Source organism: Canis lupus, chromosome X (assembly GCF_011100685.1).
Source record: "Canis lupus familiaris isolate Mischka breed German Shepherd chromosome X, alternate assembly UU_Cfam_GSD_1.0, whole genome shotgun sequence".
In the NCBI taxonomy this organism is placed as follows: domain Eukaryota; kingdom Metazoa; phylum Chordata; class Mammalia; order Carnivora; family Canidae; genus Canis; species Canis lupus.
In genome coordinates, this window is record NC_049260.1 from 84,569,357 (window position 1) to 84,591,198 (window position 21,842).

Sequence of the window (21,842 nt, forward strand, 5' to 3'; positions counted from 1 at the left end):
GCTAAAACTTGCTCTAATGTCCTTGTTTGTTTCCCTCTTGTTGTTTTGGCTTCCCTAGATACTCTTTCTTAAATATTGTCTGAGGTGTGCAGTTCTTTAAGCTATAATCTCCTGTTACTATACAAGGGCCCTATTGATGTGGTGGCAAATTGTGGCAGGGGTTGGAGGGAGAAACATTCTACAATAATATGATCAGTTCTCAGTCTTTTACTGGGTCTGTGCTTCTGAGATGTGACCTCCAAAGTGCTGATTAGGTCTGCTCTCCTCCACTAGTGTAGATAAGACAGGAAGGCTAGTAGACTTGGGTATTTCCTTTCTCCCCAGCTGGTTAGACTGCAACAAAATGCAAATCAGTTAAACTCTAGTAAAATCATTTCCCTTGAGGGCAGGCGTCAATTAAGGAGAACTCAGAGCTTTGGGCTTATTTCAGAATGGTTACTTTTTCTCTCCTGCGTCTGGAGCAGCACTGAATTCTTCTCCAGTCTTCATCTTGAGAACCTGGATGAAACTCACAAAAAAGTTTTTCTCTCAAGGGAGTACATCAGCCTTCACCTTCCTCCTACTAGGATCCAACAGTGGTGATTGCATTCACCAGGCTTTTCAGATTTTAGAGTAAAAAACAGGGCAGTTTGCCCTATGATGTCAATGTTGTAATTGATTTATGAAAAGTTGTTCCTTCTGCTTTTTTTGTGTGGCAATGGGAATGATGACTTCTAAGCCCTTTACATTTCAGACCAGTAACCACAAGCTCATTTTCTGTGCATTTCGTGTAAAAAGGTTTTATCGCAAAATTAACAGCATATAGTAATGCATTTTTGTGAGCCATATTCTAAAATTAACATGAGTATTTTTGTGCCATTAAATATTCCCTTATACTTCCTGCTTAGTGTCATGACTCTACACCAACATAATTGAACCATGATTTATTTATTAACGAATCCCCTATTTGGGGATATTAGGTTGTCTCATTCTCTTTTTAAAAAACAAACTCCATGATAAATATCTTAGAATATAAAGTTCTATATGCAACACTGGTTATTTTCTTAATATAAATTCTTAGAAGTAGATTAGTCAAAGGTTTTGAGTGTATTCAAGTTCTTGACCTGTACTGTCAAACTGCCTTCCAGAAAAGCTATACTAATTTACCTTCCCACTTGCAGTACATGAGAATGCCCAATACTGGATGGTTTAATTGAATAAAACTCTGCCAATTTGGGTACTTGGGATGCCTCAATAATTTGGCTATTGTAAATAATTCTGAAATAACATGCAGTGCATGTATCCCTTTGAATTAGTGTTTTCATATTTTTTTGGTAAATACTCAGTGTGATTACTGGATCATAGGGTAGTTCTATTTATAACTTTTTTGAGGAACCTCCATATTGTTTTCTACAAGTGGCTGCACCAGTTTGCATTTCCACTAACAACACGTGAGGGTTCCTTTTTCTTAACACTCTTGCCAATACTTGTTCCTTGTGTTCTTGATTTATGTCTTTCTCACAGGTATGAGGTACTATCGTAGTTTTGGTTTGCATTTCCCTGTTGACAAATGACGTTGAGCATCATTTCATGTATTTGCTGGCCATCTGGATGTCTTCTCTGGAGAAATTTCTGTTCATGTCTTCTGCCCACTTTTAATTAGATTATTTGTTTTTTGGCTGTTGAGTTGTATCAGTTCTTTATATATTTTGAATACTAACCCTTTATCAGATATGTCATTTGCCAATGTCTTCCCCTATTCAGTAGGCTGCCTTTTAGTTTTGTTGATTGTTTCCTTCACTGTGTAGACAATTCTTACTTGGTTTAGTTCCAATAGTTTGTGGTATACATATACAATGAAATATTATTCAGAAGGAACAAAGAATGAAATTTTGCCATGTGTAACAACATGGATGGAGCTAGAGAGTATAATGCTAAGCAAAGTAAGAGAAAGACAAAGACCATGTGATTTCACTGGTATGCGAAATTTAAGAAACAAAACAAATGAACAAAGGGGAAAAAAGAGAGAGTCAAACAAAAAAACAGACCCTTACTATACAGAACAAACTGATGGTTGCCAGAGGGGAGGTGTGTTTGGGGATGGGTGAAATGGATGAAGGGGATTAAAGAGTATACTTATCATGATGAGCACTGAGTAATGTACAGAATTGTTGAATCACTATATTACACACCTGAAACTAATATAATATTGTATATGTTAACTATACTAGAATCATCATTAAAAATTTAATCAAAATTAAAGTGAAACTGCCAATTTGGTACTGGAAAACAGAACCAGTATTTTCCTTTATCAGGAAGTTGAATATATATTCATTTTTAATAAGTATTTTATTTCCCCTTTTGTAATATTACTATTATTATTGTTATATTAATCTACATTTCTGAGCTAAGGGTAGGTGTTCAAAACCATTTATATTTTGAGAATTTTTTAAAGATTTCATTTATTTATTCATGAGAGACACAGAGAGAAGGCAGAGACATAGCCAGATGGAGAAGCAGGTTCCTCGCAGGAAGCCCAATGTGGGACTCTATCCTGGATACCCTGAGCCAAAGGCAGACACTCAACCACTGAGCCACCCAGGTGTCCTGCTCAAAACCATTTATTAACTGGAAGAACTCAGAAAATCAAAATTACTTTTTAGGCAGAACTTGCATGCTTTTTAGCCAAGTCTTAGAAATACAATTTTCTTGGTATAGACACAAATTAAGACTCTTGGTCCACAATATTCTAGAATGGAGTAGAAGTATTTTAAATATGTTAACAATTCCAGCATCTTCAATTGATGAGAAGTGATCATGAGTTTTCCAAAACAATATCTAAATGAGGCATCTTTTGCTACCTCCCACATGTGGGTGAGAGGCGAGTGACTTTGTCTACAGTAAATTTATAATCTCACTCTCAAACACCTAGGTGATTTGCATTTCACATATACAATTTATCTAGACACTTCAGAAAGAATATGGGTATACACTTAGAAGCAAATCCATGAAGGGGGTTATTCAAGGGACATTAGTACTTTAGCATAAATAGTTCTACTCGTATGGGCCTGCAGCCACTAAGACATAAATGGAGCTAAGCTACAAGTTAGTTTGTTGATTTAAATCCATATTGCAGCCAAGAGACAGAAGTAGAGATGGAAGGCACAGAGACACAGATGTCCGGAAAAAAAAAATCCATATTGCAAAGTAAGATGAAACCTTGTGCATTATGCATTTAATTCCAGATTATTGTACTTGCTTGAATTAGCTCCCTCAGAGGTTGATGTTAAATCTACCTATTTAAAATATGAAAGGGGATGAGCTTTCACTATCTGCTATGTGTCTGTATGGTTGGGTGATTTACCCCTTAATAGATGAAAGAAAAAAAAGGGATAAATAAAAGATCAAGGCCTATGACAGACTCAGGAAACACTAAAATAAGACAAGCCATCAGAGTGTGGGTTTCAAGTGTATTTACATATTTTTAAAACTCACATCCAAATTATTGAAAAGTTTTAGCTTGCAGGAAAGTCTGTTTCCAAAGGAACAGTATTCACTTGTGCTACAGGAGGGTATCCTTTATATAATAAGCAAGTTGCCATCTCATTTCCAAAATATCTTTAAGGTGGGTTATTTCACAGGCACTATTATTAAAATGGATCCTTTCAATATACCAGAGCTCGTATATTCATGAAATCCATAGATCTATCAAAAATAACTTATTTCAGTCAACAGATTCCACTTTCCCCAAAGTCAGTCGCTAAAGAGTGTTGCTGGGAGGCACCTGGGTGGCTCAGCGGTTAAGTGTCTGCCTTTGGCTCAGGTCATGATCCTGGAGTCCTGGGATTGAGTCCCACATCAGGATCCCTGCAGGGAGCTTGCTTCTTCTGCCTATGTCTCTGCCTCTCTCTCTGTTTCTCTCGCAAATAAATAAATAAAATCTTTAAGAAATTAAATAAAATGAATAGCGTTGTTGGACAACATGTGAAAACTAATCAATCTGAATTTTCCTGCTCTAAATGTGGCTCAAAGTCTAAGAGGTAGCTGGTAAATATAAAAGCAGCCAGGGAACCCAGCCCTAAACAACAGAATCAGATGAGAAGGGTCATAACAGCAAGAGCAAAAACAGCAACTAGTATTTGCTGAACACCTGCCTATAAGCCAGGCTCAGTTCTAAGGGTTTCACATTGACAAATTCACTAAATTCCCACAATTCCATAAGGTAGGTTCCATTATTAGTCTCATTTTACAGACAAGGAATCTGAGGAAGAGAGAGATTTGGTAATGTACCCAAGTTAATGTGACTGGTCAGGGTATGGGGCTGGGATTCAAACCTAAGTAGTATGGCTTCAGACCCAAGGGCTGCAACCACTAGAAGATTCTGCCTTTCCAGCGACATACTTGTCAGGTACAGGTCACCCACTTTGAGAAATTGGAAAAGGCTTCTACACATTCTTGCCTGATGTTTTTTCAAATTAACCTTCCACCAGACCTTTGAAAAAGCTCTGATCACCTTTTAAAGAATCAGGTGTTGGCCACAGTAAAGTCAAGTCATAATCAGACTGTATAAAACAGTACAGCTGGCAGGCTTTATTATGCATTTTTTGTATCTAGCACTGGGATAAAGGCACAAACTATAAAATAGTACCCAAGCTTGTTTTGTTCTTTACAGTCCACATATGAGTAAAACCACATGGTATTTATCTTTCTCTGTCTGATTTATTTCACTTAGCATAATGCCCTCTAGGTCCAACTATGTTGTTGCAATTGGCAAGATTTCATTCTTTTTTTTTATGGATGAGTAATATTCCACTGTGTGTGTCTGTGTGTGTCCCACATTTCTTTATCCATTCATCTACACTTGGGTTGCTTCCATATCTTGGCTATTGTAAATAATGCTGTGATAAACATAGGGGTAGGTATATCTTTTTGAATTAGCGCTATCATTTTCATTGGTCCTATTATCTCAGCAATTTGTCCAGTTATGCCCCAGATAGAAACCCACAAACTATTGGAAGGAGCAAATTCAGGAATTGGAGGCAGACAGGAAGTGGAACAGTAATGCCACTGGAGTTACTAAACAAAGTTTCTACAATTACCAACACTGATTTTTTAAAAGCACATAATGAGAGTAAACATTATAATCTTTAAGACATGTTTTACCATGGGTGTCTAGGATTGAGCAGTTGGCACAATCCCAGCCGACTGCTCGATGAGTGCACTGAACCATTATCAATTTTAAGAAACTATGGTCAAGTCCATTTCAACACATGCTTCTAAGTCTGAACTTTTACAAAATTTTGGCGTTAGCCCATGGGAGAATTTAATGACTTGCACACATAATCGACCACGCCTAAAATCCCAGTGTATCATTTTGGACAAGAAGCACATGTGAGCTGATTTTATTAAAACAACAATGACTCGCCAACTTCTACACGACACAGGCAAGAAAAAGTAAGCTTATCACTTGCCAGTAGCTGACAGATACCAGCTGGAGAATGCATGACTTACCACTAATTAATGATATCTGTGAGTAGAACTTGGTCCCAAAGGAACTGCAACTAACATTTGAGATGGACCTTCAACCTGCATCATCAGAGCTAATTTTCAAATGGTGTGGCTGGCCCTAATCAGCAGTGGCAATCCCTGCTACTTTAGGGGCCCCGGTTAACAGATATAATGATGATTAAAAGTGAACAACAGAGATGTGCCACTATGCCATCAATATTTTGCCCAATTGTTACTGTCTAGCACCCAGAGCTAGGTTGTAAGGTTGATAACTTCATCGCCAGGCTAAAAGCAAGAAAACATTCTTAGGAACTGTTTTTGATAAGAGCTATTACTGTAGACACATCATCATGCAAGTATTGCAATAATATTTATTTTATTATGACACATACAGCCAGTGAAATGAGCGATGAATCTTTGCTGTTCCTTACACAAGTGGACAAATCAAGTAACCCAATTCCTTTTTAATTATTTTTTAAAAGACTACTATAGACTATAATAAGGCAGAAAAAAATAAAAGCATAACTACTTCTGTTATTCATCAAACTTGAAGCAGAGTAGAGGAAGGGCAAGACACCATAGCATCGTTAAAGATGTAAAAGTCTCCTATTTCCCTGGCAACTGGGTTTTTGGGATTGAAATCTCTATCAGGTTTCCTCATGGCTTTAAGACTTCATTTCCAGGTTTATGGAAGCTAGTGAAAAAGAAAAGCCAGGAAAAAGCCAAAATCTCCATCCTGTACGTGCAGCTTATTCCTCTGTATTGGTCTTATTTACCTTACTCCTACTTATTAGATCATTTGGCCCCAATTAATTCAAATTAATATATATTGAGCAGCCTAAACCCATCATGGCCCTTCCACTATCTGCCTTGTGGCTAGTTCAATTTTCTACTAGCAGGTGGGCAAACTCAATGAGAAGAGGAGAGTCCATATTTCGAAGAGGTCTGACAGTGAGCAAGGCCACACCACTGGCTCAGATGAGAATTTGAGATTTTCCATGAAATCTCAACTTACTGGGCTCTTCTAGGACCTTCCCTGCCATTAGCATGGATAACTGGGAGTTGGTGGTATTCTCATCAGGCCTCATGATGAGGCCATGTGGAGATCTTTTACAGAAAGGCTGTTAGACTGGTAAAATGTGACCTGATTATTTTTCTGGCTAAAAATCATCTCTTACATGTCATCTGGCACAGAACTTTGGGTAAAAATCAAAGCTTTTGTTTGGACAAACAAGTTGTCCTTCCTATCAGCACCTTGGTGGCAGCGCAAGTCTCTGCTAAAGGAGGCTTGCCTTCTATCCATTATGGTCAAGAATTCAAGATGCGCTCTCGACCTTTTTTCACAACGGGATCAACTTTGCCTGCCCTGCAACAGATAATCGAGAAAATCCAGCTTTCACTTCAAACCACATAGGATCTATCACCATTGCAAGTGCATTTCAGAGAATAGATTGTGAATTGACTTAATAAACCAAGCTGATTCTGAAGCAGGGCTTCATTTCTGTAAAATGATGTATATGTATGATAATATGTATAAATGAGCATGAAGAAAAAAGACTAGAAGCATATATACTAATTAGCTATGGTCTTCCTTACACACTGAGATTACCAGTGATTTTTGTTTTCTTATATTTTTGTCTTTTGATTGTTTAACAGCGAGCATCTATTTCATTTTTTTTATTATCTTTTGGAGGCAACTTAGCTTTCTTTCTGGGCATGTTTTAAAATCATTAAAAAATAATTTTGATATAAAGCTTGCTTAGGGTGTCTGATAATTGACAACCTAGCCTACGTCGAGATCCTCTGAAGTTAAAAGGATCTGGACCTCACTGCCTTAGCACTTACAGAAGGACTTTTATTGAGTTATGATTTACTACTTGCCCTCTTCCTTTACAGAGTCAATAAAGAAAGGCCATTCTTTCTTCTCTGAAACCAAGGTTACTGATGGTATCCTTGTACTATTCAAACGTGCCTTATGCAAACATCCCATGATTGATATTGCCTGAGTGGGTGGGAGGTAGGGACCAGTCCCTGTAGATGAAACTGTCATTTCCTCTTGCCCACCAACCCAAACTGCCTCTTTTTATCTTTTCAGAAGCACAAGCCAAATTTAGAGTGTGAATACCATAGTGCACCAAACCAGGTGCTAAAAACATCTACACTTTCTACTTTCTTCAGATGTGCTCTATTTTATTTCATCTTTAAAACTGTTAGCTTGCAGCTATTCTTTCACATACAACCTGTATCTAAATCTTTTTTAGAAGCAGGCAGCCTATAAAGCTTACGGGAATAATACCCTTTGCAATAACCTCGTGACAATGATAAAAGTCCAGGTGTGCTCCAAGGACCTAAAGGCAGGGCTTCAACTTCCCTTACCCCACTTCCTCAGTGCCTACTCTGGTGTCTTTTACTCTGCTGTCCAGAAAGCAAGAACCCTCACTTATAAGTAGAAAATTCTTAGCTCAGAGAGCCTGAATGACTCAACCAATACCACATAGCAAGCAACAGAAATGACCAGGTCTCCTGACTTTAAAGTCAGGACAGCCTTCTTCCCATCGGACTATGAGGACATTCCAATCCTACTGAGAAGTCAGGGAAATCTAAGAAGCACGGACATAAAGGCACATATTTTTACCCTTCCTCACAAATTTGCTTTGGCTTAGCTTATTTAGTTTCCTGAATAACGTTTGTGTGAGTCCCTTTTAATTCCCACATAGTAAAATAAATAAAATAAAATAATAATAATAATAATAATAATAATAATAATAATTCCCACAGTATACTGCCTCTCAAGAATTCTGGTCACGAAGTTCTCTCTTCATACACTTGAATCATCCATTATGTGTTAAGGGGCTGCCATAAGCAAAGGAATGGGCTTCTATTCAAGAGAATGAACTGGCTGCCCCCAGAGACCTGGTAGAACCAAAGTGGGGTTGTGAACCCAACACTGATTTTGAAGACCTGGGTTTTAGTTCTAGTCCTGGCTCGGACTTGTTGTCTGTCTTTGTCAAGGCACTTGACCTCACTGGGTTTCAAATCTCTTACTGAAAAATTAAGAGCATAATATCATTTGGCTTGCAAGAGAGTTCCACTACTGGTTACTGCTCATTCAAGACTAACTACATGCCAGCCCCTGTGGCAAGGCACTTGGCACACACAATACCAATGATTTTGCTAGTGACCATGTTCATGGTTGTCAAGCTATAATTTCCCCTACTTGTGCTGATAAGGAAACTAAAGCTGGAGAACTTAGGTAACAATCTCAAAGCCCATAAGAAAGCCATGGAGAAAAAAGGAAAAGAAAGAAAAGAAAAGAAAAGAAAAGAAAAGAAAAGAAAAGAAAAGAAAAGAAAAGAAAAGAAAAGAGAAAGAAAAGAAAGAAAGAAAAGAAAAAGAAAGAAAGAAAGAAAGAAAGAAAGAAAGAAAGAAAGAAAGAAAGCAAGCCAGCCAGCCAGCCATGGAGCTGGGGGTTGGGATCTAAGCTGACTCCAGAGCCTCTACACCCCACCCCGGTGGCACTCCCAACATAAAGAATAATTAAGAATGTACTTTGCAAAGCGTTAAGGTATCCAAAGTTAAGGTGCTTTCCCTTTCATCTGCTCCCACCTACAAAAGCCTCCAAGAGGCAAAGATATCTAACTCTTTTGCTTGCTTCTTTCTACTGTCCGAAAATCACCTCAAATCTCCAAGTGAGAATCTGGAAGAGGAAAACTCAAGCCTCTCTGGTTGGTTTTCACAACAGAGAAGCTCTGGGTAGGTTCACATAAAAGGCCCATTTTCGGCCAAATGTGAATGTTGGATGCTTTTTTCCTGAAGAGAAAAAATGAGTGAGATTCTAGTCCCTTGGAAGATCCAGCTAAGTCACCTTATACAGCAGGAACAGACTCCATGAAATAACACGGACAATCCCTCTCCCCAGAACCTTTGCCAGTCCTGGCACAGGCTGGTCCTTTGGAAATACATCACTGAACATTCCCAACAACTCACTTCTTCCACCTCACTTTGATTGATCGCTCATTACCCACGTTAGAACTGCCAAAAGAGGCAAACTCTTCAGCTCGTTTGTCCCATATTTGCATGAGTTATTATGCGCTGAATGTTCCGCTCCTTTGAACTTCAAAAGAGCTTCCTGGCCTCTTTGACTGCAACTTTAACAACAGAGCATAATGCAGTTACAGAAAGACTTTTTCCCCCTGGCTGCAGACCTCAAACCTTGCTGATTCTGGACACAGACTTTTCGATAAACCACACACGGCTCCGTCATCCATTGCAATAAACCATCAGGATTCTCTGGGTTCCTGAACCCATCTTGTCTCCTGAGAGAGCAACATAACTACAGCTAATTAGCCACTAGCAAGTGGCAGCATCCAGCCCTCCCTTTCCTGGTGAAACAGCTTTCTGCAAATATGGCCTTTTCTCCAGACCTCTTTAGACTCCTCTATACCAATGGAGTGAGCATCTTTTTTTTTTTTTTTTTTGAGTGAGCATCTTTAACCAAAGGCACGACTCCTCCTTCCACCCTGATGCCCTAGACAGGAGGGCGCAAGCAGGCTGCAGAGCATCTGAATTGATACAGAAGCTTATACTGAAACCAACCCATGAAGAGTCAAAAGCCTTGGCTTCCTTGTGTACAATGGCATCAGGCAGCAAGGAGAGATGTGAGGGTTTACAGCCCTTACACTTTATGTTTCCTGGAATTATTGCAGATTTTTATCCATGTTTTAAAAGTCATGCTTGCCAACTGTGGAAATTCCAGAATGAACAGAAGCACAAGGATGAGCAAAAAGAAGTCATGAACCTTCCACCCACAGATTTAAAAAAAGTCAGCTCCCCATAGCACACCATAGATGACTATACATTTCAGGTGGAATGGAGAACTATGGGTAAAACCCCACATTATGGAAGCAGTAGTAAAAAAATATAATAGAGTAAGTGGTAAAGACCTCCCTGGGAATAAGAAGAGATTCAGAAGCCATAATGGAAATACATAACCGTCCTGACTACACAAAAACTTAAAACCTCCATTTGGGAAAATCCAAATTAAAGTTTAAAGCAAACGGCAGAGGGGAAAAATAGTATTTTAAATACCAAAGGTTGGGATGCCTGGGTGGCTCGGTGGTTGAATGCCTGCCTTTAGCTCAGGGCATGATCCTGGAGTCCTGGGATCAAGTCCCACATTGGGCTTCTCACTGGGCCTAGGCCTCTGCCTCTCTCCATATCTCTCATTAATGGATAAATAAAAAATCTTTTTTTTAAAAAAAAGTAAATACCAAAAGTCACTAACAAGGTTCGAAATAACAACATGTTAATAAATAAGTTTTTCCCAACCACTAAAGTCAAGCAACCTAACTGCAAAATAGGTTGCTCACTGAAGAAATATGATTGGATGGAAAACTAAATGCAAAGATACTCTAGTAATAGGAAAAGTATCACAGCAAAACTGAAATCTAATTCCCCCTATTAAATGGGCCCCAAGATACAAAGATTAATTGTAATTTTTGGTGAAGGAATTAAAAAAGGACACTCATACACAGACAGTGGAAGTGTGACCTGACGTCAACTTTTTTTGAAGGACAATTTGATGGCACTTTACCAAGGTGAAAACCAAACAGCCACTCTGACAAAACAATTCCTCGCAAATACTGGCCTAAGTGCCCTAAGGTGTTCATCAATGCCTTAGTTGTGAGAGCAAAGCCTGGAAACAACCTCAATATATACAACTAGCGACTGGTTAATTAAACCGTGGCATGCTTATACAACCAGATAGCAAGTATGCATGAGAAAGAATATGGCACCATTATGTGGCAAGGTTCTGACACGGAAGGATGTCGTAGACCGTACCTGAAGAAAAGGTTACAGAACACTACATATCATACCCCATCTTTGGAAAAGGAAAAACCCTACAAACATGTATGTGTATTTTTATGACACAGAGAGAAAGAAGAGTTTGGAAGAATACATAGCAAATTATTAGTCATGGCTACCCTTGGGAAGTGTGTTGATAGCTGAGGGACACGCATTCTTCATAAAGCCCAGATACTCTCAGATCATTTTGCATAAGTATTATTAATTTTAAAATTTAAGAAATACAAGATGCCTAGGTGGCTCAAAGGTTGGGTGTCTGCCTTCGGCTCAGGGCGTGATCCTGGAGTCCGGGGATCGAGTCCCGCATTGGGCTCCCTGTATGGAACCTGCTTTTCCCTCTCTCTGCCTGTGTCTCTGCCTCTCTCTCTCTCTGTGTCTCTCATGAATAAATAAATAAAATCTTTTAAAAAATAAAATTCAAGAAATTTAAAAAGGAATTAATTTGGCATTTAGCAGGGCTCTCAAATTTGTAATATGTGATGTTTTTAATGGTAGCATGGTAGTACATTACATGGATCTTTTATGTAACCATTCCCCACTAGACTGACATTTCCATTGCTTCTAATGTCTCATTGTTAGAGCTGCAGTACAATCTCCGTGCATGCATTGTGTGTGTGTATGATTGTGTGTGTGTGTATGTGTGTGTATCAAGGCAACATACAGACATCATATGCTTTGAGATTTCCCTTTTAGTGGAGATAACTTAGCACATGTCCTCGAGACAGCTTGGGCATGGCCACACAGAATGGCACTTTGTGGCCCTGAATGAGCTGTTCATTCAGGGAATAATTATGCCCTTAGCCTCATCATCTGACTGTGAACTTGAGCCACTAGAACAGAACTGGGGCCCTAGGCCACCTTCTATATAATTATTTTGACACCAACTGAGTAACAAAAGGGCTTGGGACAAATTCATAGGTAGCAGGACACTTTAGAAAGTGATAGCTTGGGGCCTGTAAATGCTTTTGAAGTCCTATTTTTCTTCGGTTTGTCGGTTAAGCTCAAAGTTGCATGGACTGCATTCCTCAGTTCTTCATACATATGGAAGACTTCCCAGAAGAGATGGCTTGTAAGAGTTGCAAGCTTCCCCGTGATGCCATCAGAAATAGGTCATAAGGGAAGTTTCTTCAGAAGAAAGCAAGGATCTTTGGCCCAGATGGCTTGTAAGCAGAGCTGAGAATGGATGGACAATGTTTCTATCACAGCCTCTCAAAGAAGAGCTTCCTGATAGAAGGAGGTCAATTTGAGGAAGAGAGGAGAGAGAAAGAGGAAGGGAGACTGATGCAGGTTTCCTTGCCAATAATTGTACCCTGCCAAATTTCCTTCCCATTGCTCTAGATACCACCATAGGTCATTCATTCATAGGAACCCCATCAAGAGCACCCCTTCTCCCAGGCAGAAGACAGAGATTACTATGAAAAGCACTGCGGGTCAGAAAGACACCTAATGGTGGTATGAATCCGGCACCAATTTTCCTGCCGCCAAGCCTCATGCCTGCAACATTCAACTTCTGCTGATAATGGAGAGAAATGTTTAAGTGATGGGCTTCAGATGCTGCTTTAGCTCCGACCAAGAAGATTTTCCCAGTTCCTCCTCATGAATAAGTTCAGTGGAGCAGAGAATGAATGCCCCTCTTGGACCAGCTCCATTTTGAGCTTCTTTTGATGCAGCCAAAGACAGGAACTGGAGCTGTCGCTTTTCCTTCCAGTTTAGAGCAAGTGTCCACCCCCAGAGAGGGCTGCAAGTGGCCCCAAGAAGGTGAGGCTCGTCCTTTAAGCAGAAAGCTCCTAACCAGAGCAGCAATGTCAACGATTACGCATAAATCTCCCAAATGTGGCGGCCAGGAGGCTTAATTATCCCCCCACCCCCCTGGCCTTGCTGCCACTCAGCTTTCTCCAATGTGTTAGCCCATCACACGGATCGCTGACTTTCTAGAAATATTCCCTGGCTTTGCGGGGACGTTCTTTCAATAAACGGCATCCAATTTGTTCACGGTCCCTGGAATCTCAATTTCCTCAAAGGATTTCTCATCTGAATCCAGTTCATGTGAAGATTTTTTTCCTTCTTTATTTTGTGGCATAAGGGAATAGGCAGAGCCTGCTTGACTTTTTCTTTTTCTTTTTTTTTCTTTTCTGAGTCTTTTTTTTTTTTTTCATAAACTAAAAACCTTTGCTGAAGAGTCTGAAATTTGGGAAAAAATCCAGCTCATCTGTCAGATATTTCTAGAGTTACGTAAAATGGAATGATATTTGTACAGTTTAGAACAGGAAAAGGAAAATAGGCTAATGTGTCATGTGTTCTAGGAGATGAAAACTATATGATAATCAGAAAAACAGCCCCAAATTGAGTTGGCCCGATTCAAAGCTCTTATTCTTTTATCAACTCGTGCATAAACCAGTAACATTGACTTTCTCCTCCTAGAATAATGGTATGGCCACATTTGAGCTAAATCACCATCCCTACAGATTATAACCACATTTTCATAGAAATTACAAGAAAGTATCCTGTTTTTCAAACTCAAGATACTTACGTTTCACTTGCTCTGTTTTGCTTCCTTCTAGGAAAAGAAAGAACAGCAACAAGGAGAAGATGTATTTCATGCCTTCCATTTTCCACTTTTTTCTCATCCTGTCCACTGTAAAAGGCCACTTAAAACTTTCAGGGCCCGGTGTATTCAAGCTGCTGGGAAAAAAGCAGAAAAAAGAGACTTAGGTCTTCTGAAACTGATTGAAGATCACCAATGCTTATGCTTTTAACTTGTCAGGGGGAAAAATATGCTGGAGAATTTATGCACGTGTAAGCACTGTTTTCCTGTGTAAGAAAGAGAACTTGCCTCTCCTGTCTTGCAAAGTTTGGGGGGAAATTCAAGCAGATGAGCATGCATTCTTATCCACTGCTAAGGCTAAAATCCTTACAAGCAAGTCGTAGGAAAATAAAAATGAATATTGAAATCATCCTTTCTAACAGAATTAGAGTTGATTTCTCAAGAGATTTTCTTTGGGAGAAAAGGAAAATGGGTTTGCAAAATGGCTCCTTTGGTAACTAAGACAAAAATAATAGGCATGGGACCCAAATACTTCCTGAAATGAAAAGTTAACTCATCTCAGCTTCAAGACTACTGCTATGATTAATCCTTCAGGGGTGAGGCATAAATCGGTCAATGTTTCTCCTGTGTCTTCTATGAGATCTTTAAAGATCCGCAGTTTGGTTACTTTTGATGGAAAAGATGGATGTTATTAGCAAATGGATACAATTAAACACTTTGATGGTTCAGACATACCGCTCTCACATGAAATCTACTGAGAAATGGAAATTTCCAGTGGGCCATTTTTAAAAGACATTAGGCAAATTTAAATAGACAATGTGTTCACACTCCACCACCATGCCAAAGACCATCAAAAACAGCGACCACTCTTAAAAGTTTGATATTTGCATTTCTAGTTGAAGGGGTGGAAATCTTCAACCTTTTGAGCCTTAGAACATAGAAAGATTGCTAGCTCAGGTCCCGCCACAGGTCATTTCCATAGACTTCAGAGTCTGCAACACCCTTCCAACAGATGATCTGAAAATATTTAAACGTTCAAGAAACACCACCTTTTAATTCGGGGTTAACCCCAGATGGGAAGAGAACACACTGATTGCCCTTTTTATGATTTTATTTATTTATTTGAGAGCAAAAGCAGGGGGAGAAGAAGAAGCAGGCTCCCCGCTGAGCAGGGAGCCCAACTCACAGCTGCATCCCAGGATCCCTAACCTAAGCTGAAGGCAGACACTCAATCGCTCAATCGATTGAGCCACCCAGGTGCCTCGCATTGATATCTTCTGAGGAGCCAACCTAAATCTTAAGAATAAAGATCCGACAGAAATGCAAGATGATCATTCTGGAAAACTGAACTGTCTTTGGGCCGTGATGTGGATGCCATAGCTCCTACTTCGAACGTTACTAACTTGTCTGGATAACTGGAAAGCCATTGTTTGAAACTATGGCTACGCAGCCAAAGAAAAACTGATCATACAGAATCACGTGCCACGATTGATTTGTGGAACCCGCCTGTCTTCTCTACCTCCTTCCCAAGATTGTGATCCAGCTTCAATCACTCAGAATGTCTCTGTCCTCTGAGGGTGACCAGGTTCCCTTGAAGCAAATAATTTCCATGAACAGTTTAACACAGCTGCCCACCCCAGTGAGGCTCTTTCTGAGCCTCATTTAATAAGCTTATCTCCCAAGCCTTCGAACCAGAAAGATTTTTCTAACTGCTGAAATCCAATTTATCACAATCACATATGGATCTCAGGGAGTAGTTCTCAAACTGCAATTTGCGGGTCTCCCCAAGCAAGAACCAACAGGGTTGTTTTTCTTGTACAATGGCTGGGCAATTTGGCGAACAGTAGCATTGCTTCATAACTCAAGCTGGCAAGAAAACGGCTCTCAGAATTTTTTTGCTTTTCTTGGGTCCCAACTAATGTAATGAGCAAATAGAAAAGTTGGTGACGAGAGAGCAATTAATCTCTTTTGGCGTTCCTGTCATCTATGTGGCCTCCCAGGCTGTGACGGAGAACATCAGAAAATGAATCGCTTTATAAATATTCACTTTTGATTTACAAGATCTGAAGTCCTGTCTTTGTATTCCGTGCAGAAATATAAACTGAGGAGAATTCTCTCCCTAGGACTCCCCCCCGCCCCGCCCCATTCAATTTCTCTTGATCCCTTTAACTTTTTCTTTTGGGGGAGGGAGGTTCTTCAGACATTTGTTGGGCAGAAAGCAATAAACCTAAGCAAGCATTGCTCAGCAAACATGCCGACTCTTATACTTGCAAAGAGCCAAAGTGTCCTTAATTTTTCAAATTATACTTTGACCCAGTTAACTGGAGTTATTTCTGCATTAACTCTCTGCTTCACACAGGCTGTTGTGCCATTGAACTTGCACTGACTCTTCTACAGTTTACTTAGAAACATAGCCACCTACATGTTTTGGGGGATCCAGGCCCCCTCCCCCAGAAGAAAGCAAGTAAGAAAACAAAATCCTGCAACTAACACTGGGGAGGAGTGTGGGAAGGCAGAGGCTTTGCAAGAGAACAAGAAACATGTCAGAACCTAAAGAAGTGTAATCCATTAAGGTACCTCCATGAAACAAGCATTCACATAATTCATTTGCATCAAGCAAAGGGACCAAAGGCTCCTTGCGGGGCTGGGACTGCTAGGCCATCAGGGCCATCAAGTTGTCAGAAGTCCAGACCTTCTTAGAAGAGGTCTCCTGGATAGAAGAGAACCAAAGAGGCATTCCCAAAGGAAGGCTAAGGGATGGGCACATCAGCCAGTTCTTCTTGGTCCACAGTGTCTCTTTAATCCTCCTGAGAGGCCTGACTGACCTTGTAAATTCACATTCACTGTCTCCTGTGGTACAGCCCCCTGGTACAGAGCATTCTCTCTGGGACAAACAAGAAGACCCTGGGGTCTCGGGCCCCCGTCCATCTGCTGAAATCCTCTCCCCACTCCACCACCCAACAAGAAAAGCTCAGCTCACTGGTGGTGGTGGGTTTCCACCAAAAAATGCAACCCTATCTAGCCCAGGGTGTTTGTGTCTCAGAGTCCATGCCTTCACTGCTGTTTATGATTGACAAACAATGCCTTGCATTTGACTTGCAAAACACCTTGCTATATCCATCATTTCATTTTATGCCCCACAACAACTCCACCTTCAAAATGGGCACCCTGGAGCTCGGAGAACTCAACTGCCCACTCTCACAGAGTTAGTGGCAGGGCCAGCAGGGAGGGTCTGGAAGGCAGGCTTTCCAGGCCCTAATCTCTGGCAGTACTCCCTTGCTTCCTGAGCCTAGCGTCTCAAGCTCTGACCCCAGAGGTCTGGGCCGGAAAATGAGACATACCCAGAGGACAGAGAAGCCTCTCGCCCGACTGCCCTGTTTCATTAACTTTAGCACATATTAATCACCCGCTGGTCCAGGACACTTCAGCAAGCCAGAAAAAAAGGCTCCGGACACGGGCAGTAACTAAGAGGACTGCGGAACCCAATGGGTGGCTACCCAAATGGCCTCCCCTGGGCGCCAGAGCATGAAGATAAGTAAGCCCAGCGAGGAGCGGCAAGTGATGAGTTCGAATCCGGGGTCCCTAATCTGCGCGGGTCCGTAGCCGGCGAGCCCACCTCCAGCCCAGCGCCAGCAACTGGACCCCAGAGCGAGTTGGGGCACCCCGGGAGGACCGTCCAGGGGCGGCTTGGGCCAACAGAAGTCACCCCACCTGTGAAAAGCATGGAAAGGAAGGCAGGGGGAGCGGGCATCAGGCACTGCTCACTGACCTGGCCACTGGCCTGCTCCGTCTTCCACGCGTGCACACGCTCCGAACTCCCCGGGGCGCTCCTCCGAAGTCTGGGGCTTGCAGGTTGTGGCGAGAGCTAGAGTGCGCACGAGGGGGGGAGGGGGGACTCAGAAGTGGGTGGGAGGAAAAACATCACCGCCCTCACACCACGAGGGAGCAGCGGCTCGCTCGGCTCCTGGAGGCAGAGCCAAGGCGCGGGCGCGGCGGCGGCCCGGGGCCACCTGCCCGCCCGCCGCCCGCCGCTCGCTCCCCACTTGGCCGGAAAGGCCGGCCGCCCTGGCGCAGGCGGGAAGTCCGCGGGCACGCAGCCGCCGCCAGCCCGCACCGCGTCCCCACCCCGGCACGGCCGCTTTATTCCTGCTCCCCAGGCCCAAAAGTTAAGAAGTCAGGAGAAAGTGTGAGGCTCAGCCGGCGACTTTCCCATCACGCAACGCCCCCACTGCACCCCCCTCCTCTGGCTAAGCCAGCGTTGGGGTCTTAAAGGGACCGCACCTCTCCTCCGGCCCCTCCTCCCCCTCTGCGCTGGAATGCACCCAGGAGCTCCCCACCACTCGCGCGGGCCCTGGAGACCCCGGCCACCCTCCGACCTCCGTGTCTGGAAGCCCGCAACCCCTCTCCTCCCGCACAGGGCCCCTCTGGTGCACGTGGTCCGGTCCTGAGCCGGTGCGCGGGACGAAGGATGAGCTGGCCTCGCAGATTATGCCCCAGCAAACTGCTTATCATTTTGGGGAGTTTCCCGAATCCACACTACGGGCTAGAAAAGTGGCAAAGTGTTGGTGTCCTTAAAAGCAGAGTGGAGATGGGTGTGTGTGTGTGTGTGTGTGTGTGTGGAGGGAGAGGGGACGATTTAGAAATCTGCTTTCTCCCACAAAGAGGGTCCCCGTGCTCCCTGAAAAGGGCCTTTACTGTCAAAGGTTTTGAAGAAAACTCTCGGAATAGCCCACCACAGCCACCACTGTTGTAGCAGTCCCTAGGATTCCGGTTGAGCCAAGGACCCAGCCTTGAAATCACAATAGCACTGCAGATGCCTTGGTGAGCCTGAGACAGACTACTGCAAAGTTGTGTTTATTTGATGAGTGGCAGTTACAAAGAATTCTCAGAATCCTCTAAGGGCCCCCAAAGCGCTGCATTGACAGTACCATTTATATTTTAAGCTCCTAAATTTGGAAGAGAACTACGGGGCTTTTTATTATTATTATTATTATTATTATTATTATTATTATTATTCATAGAACTGGATCATACTGATATTTCTAACATCTATGTATTTTTACAGCTTACAGAGTACTCTCATATACATCATCATTCCTTTTTAACCCCTCACGACCAACTGTGAACTGTCTGTGGCCTCCGGTGTCAGAATCCGTGTGGGGATCTTCTGAACCATGAAGCTTAATATCTCCATGTCATAGATGAGGAAATTAGCCGGCTGGAGGGAGATGATGTATCCAAGGTCATGCAGCTGGTAAATGACATATTTGAGATTCCAAGTCAGGTTTCCTGACTTTCATCCCACACCCTCTGATTGTTACTCCAGCCTGGAGATGAGGAAATGGATGCTCAGGGAAATTGTAACTTGCCCCCAAATCACATATCAGGGACACAGAACAAAGGAAAATTAAAACAAGAATAACTGTCTCTGGAAATTACCTCCTTTTTCTTTCTTTGGAAGTGTTAATATCATTCAGCTAGCCCCTGCATTGCTGGAGATGTTTATTTCACTGTTAACAAAGAAAAAGGGGCCCTTTCTAAAGTGTTGCCTTCAGGGTTGAAAATGTCTAGCTCCATCCCCCTGTTTGAGTAGCCATACATTGCCACATGCATTCAATTTTGGGCTGTAGTATATTAGTTTGAACTTGCTGATTTGTTGCCTTATAACTTCTCATGCCATTTAATGTGCTGATGTTTTGTCTCACAAGACTGTGAGTTCTTCAAGTCAAGGACTGGTTGTTCGATTTCCTTTGTATCTACGTTCCCCAACACCCATCATCACTGCCAACCTGATGAGAGACTGTGTATTCAGGAAAATGGGTCTCAGGAAAAACAGCCTGAGACAAACATAATCCCAGCATTGAAAATCGGCAGACTTACTGAAATTTAAAACATCTATTTGAGGGCACCTGGGTGGCTCAGTTGGTTAAGTGTCTGCCTTTGACTCAGGTTATGATCCCAGGGTCCTGAGATGGAGCTCCACTTGGGCTGCCTGCTCAGTGGGGAGCGTGCTTCTCCCTCTACCTCTGCCTCTCCCCCTGCTTGTGCTCTCTCATGTTCTCTCTCTCTGTCAAATAAATAAAATCTTTAATAAAATAAAATAGAACTCATCTATCTGGCTACAACCACTCACTCACTCCCCGTTGCTTGATGTAATATTCTGATTAATACATAATAAAACATCCCCAAAACCTAGTGGCTTAAAAGCTTAAAAATTTTTTTAAAAAGCTTAAAACAATATAGAGTGATCAAATGGTTCTTACCAACTGGGCAGTTTTTGCTTATCATCTCTTACATACTTGAAAACTATATAAGGCAGCTGCCAGAATTTTCTGAAAGGTTCTTGATTATTGGAAATGCTGGTGGTCCTTGTATTAGTTTGTCTGGATTTCTGAATTGGGAACTCCAATTTGGGTGAGTCCAAACCTATACTTCCTACCAGGTCTTATTTAAACTAAACTGAGGATTTTCTCCATACCTAATTTTTTCCTATCAAATGAGCACGGATCATGACTTACTCCTTAAAACTTTTTATTTGGAGATAATTGTAGATTTACAATTGTAAGAAATAATTCAAAGGGATCCCGAATACCCTTCATCCCCAATGGTAACATCATGCTTAGCTGTAGTACAATATCGGTACAATTCATCCACCTTCTTCCAACTTTACCAGTTTTGCATGCATCCATTTGCCTGTGTATATAGTTATATGAAATTTTATCACATGTATTGCTTCATGTGGCCACCACCACAGTCAGAATACTGAACAATGCCAGCACCACAAAGATTCCCAGTGTTACTCTTTCACAGTCCCACCTAGCTTCTCTCCCTGTCATCCAACTCCCTGCCAACCACTAAACTGTTCTCCAACTCTGTAATCTTGTCATTTAGGAGTTTTACATGGAATCATGCACTACGTAACCTTTTGAGACTGGCTTTTTTTTTTAACTCATCAAAATCCTCTGGCGACCCATCCAAGTGGTTGCATATATTAATAATTCATTCCCTTTTTATGGCTGATTAATATTCTGTGGTATGGATGTATCACAGTTTGTTCAACCATTCATCAATTGCGAGACACTGGGTTGATTCCAGATTTTGGCAGTTACAAATCAAGCTGCTACAAACATATGTCTACAGATTTTGAGTGAACATAACTTTTCATTTCCCAGGGATAAAGGCCCAATGGTTGCCATTATTTTTAATTTTATCCATTCAGATAGGTGTATAGGGATAGCTCATTGTGGTTATATTTTACATTGCCCTAATATCTAATGATATCTCCCATCTTTTCATGTATTTATTTGACATCTGTGTATCCTCTTCAGTGAACTGTTTCCTCATTGTATTTTGCACATTTTTTTCATTGGAATGTTTTCTCACAATTGAATTTTGAGAGTTTTTATATATTCTAGATATTAGTCCTTTGTCACATAGGTGATTTGCAAATATTTTCTCCCTGTCTGTAGTTTCTCTTCTCATCCTCTTCCCATGGGCTTTCATAGAACAGAAGGTTTTAATTTTGATGAGGGTCAATTTATTAATTTTTCTTTTTATTTTGTTTTGTTTTTTAATTTTTCTTTTTGTTAATCGTGCTTTGATGTTAAGAACTCTTTGCCCAGCCCTAGATCTCAAACATCTTCTCCTATATTTTTCTTCTAAAAGTGTTTTGGCTTTAAGTTTTACATTTAAAAAATATAACTTAGTTTATTCATTTAATCTCTACACTCAACGGGCTGGAACTCACAACCACAAGATCAAGAGTCACATACTTTTCTGACTGAGCCAGCCAGCCACTCTTTAAGTTTTACATTTAAATCTATGATCCATTTTGTGTTAATTTTTACACAAGGTTTGAGATTTAGATCAAGGTTCGCTTTTTTGCCTATGGATATCTAATTGCGCCAGCATAATTTGTTGGAAAATATCTTCCTGCCATTGAATT

General features: G+C 41.3%; 1 protein-coding gene across 6 annotated transcripts in view; it reads right to left on the bottom strand.

Moving 5' to 3' along the window:
* The window catches only part of CHRDL1 (chordin like 1), a 120,414-nt gene extending 102,510 nt beyond the window's left edge, over positions 1-17,904 (bottom strand). The window contains exons 1-2 of one of the 6 annotated variants that reach the window (XM_038588076.1): positions 17,667-17,902; positions 13,883-14,031 (exon numbers count right to left, since the gene is read on the bottom strand). In XM_038588076.1, coding sequence (XP_038444004.1) covers positions 13,883-13,979 — 97 coding nt within the window. In that variant the 5' untranslated portion in view covers positions 13,980-14,031; positions 17,667-17,902. Of the gene's footprint in view, positions 1-13,882; positions 14,035-17,666 lie in introns of all 6 variants that reach the window. The other 5 variants (XM_038588077.1, XM_038588074.1, XM_038588073.1 and 2 more) reach the window with 5 other exon arrangements.
* Between the last annotated feature and the right edge of the window lie 3,938 nt (positions 17,905-21,842).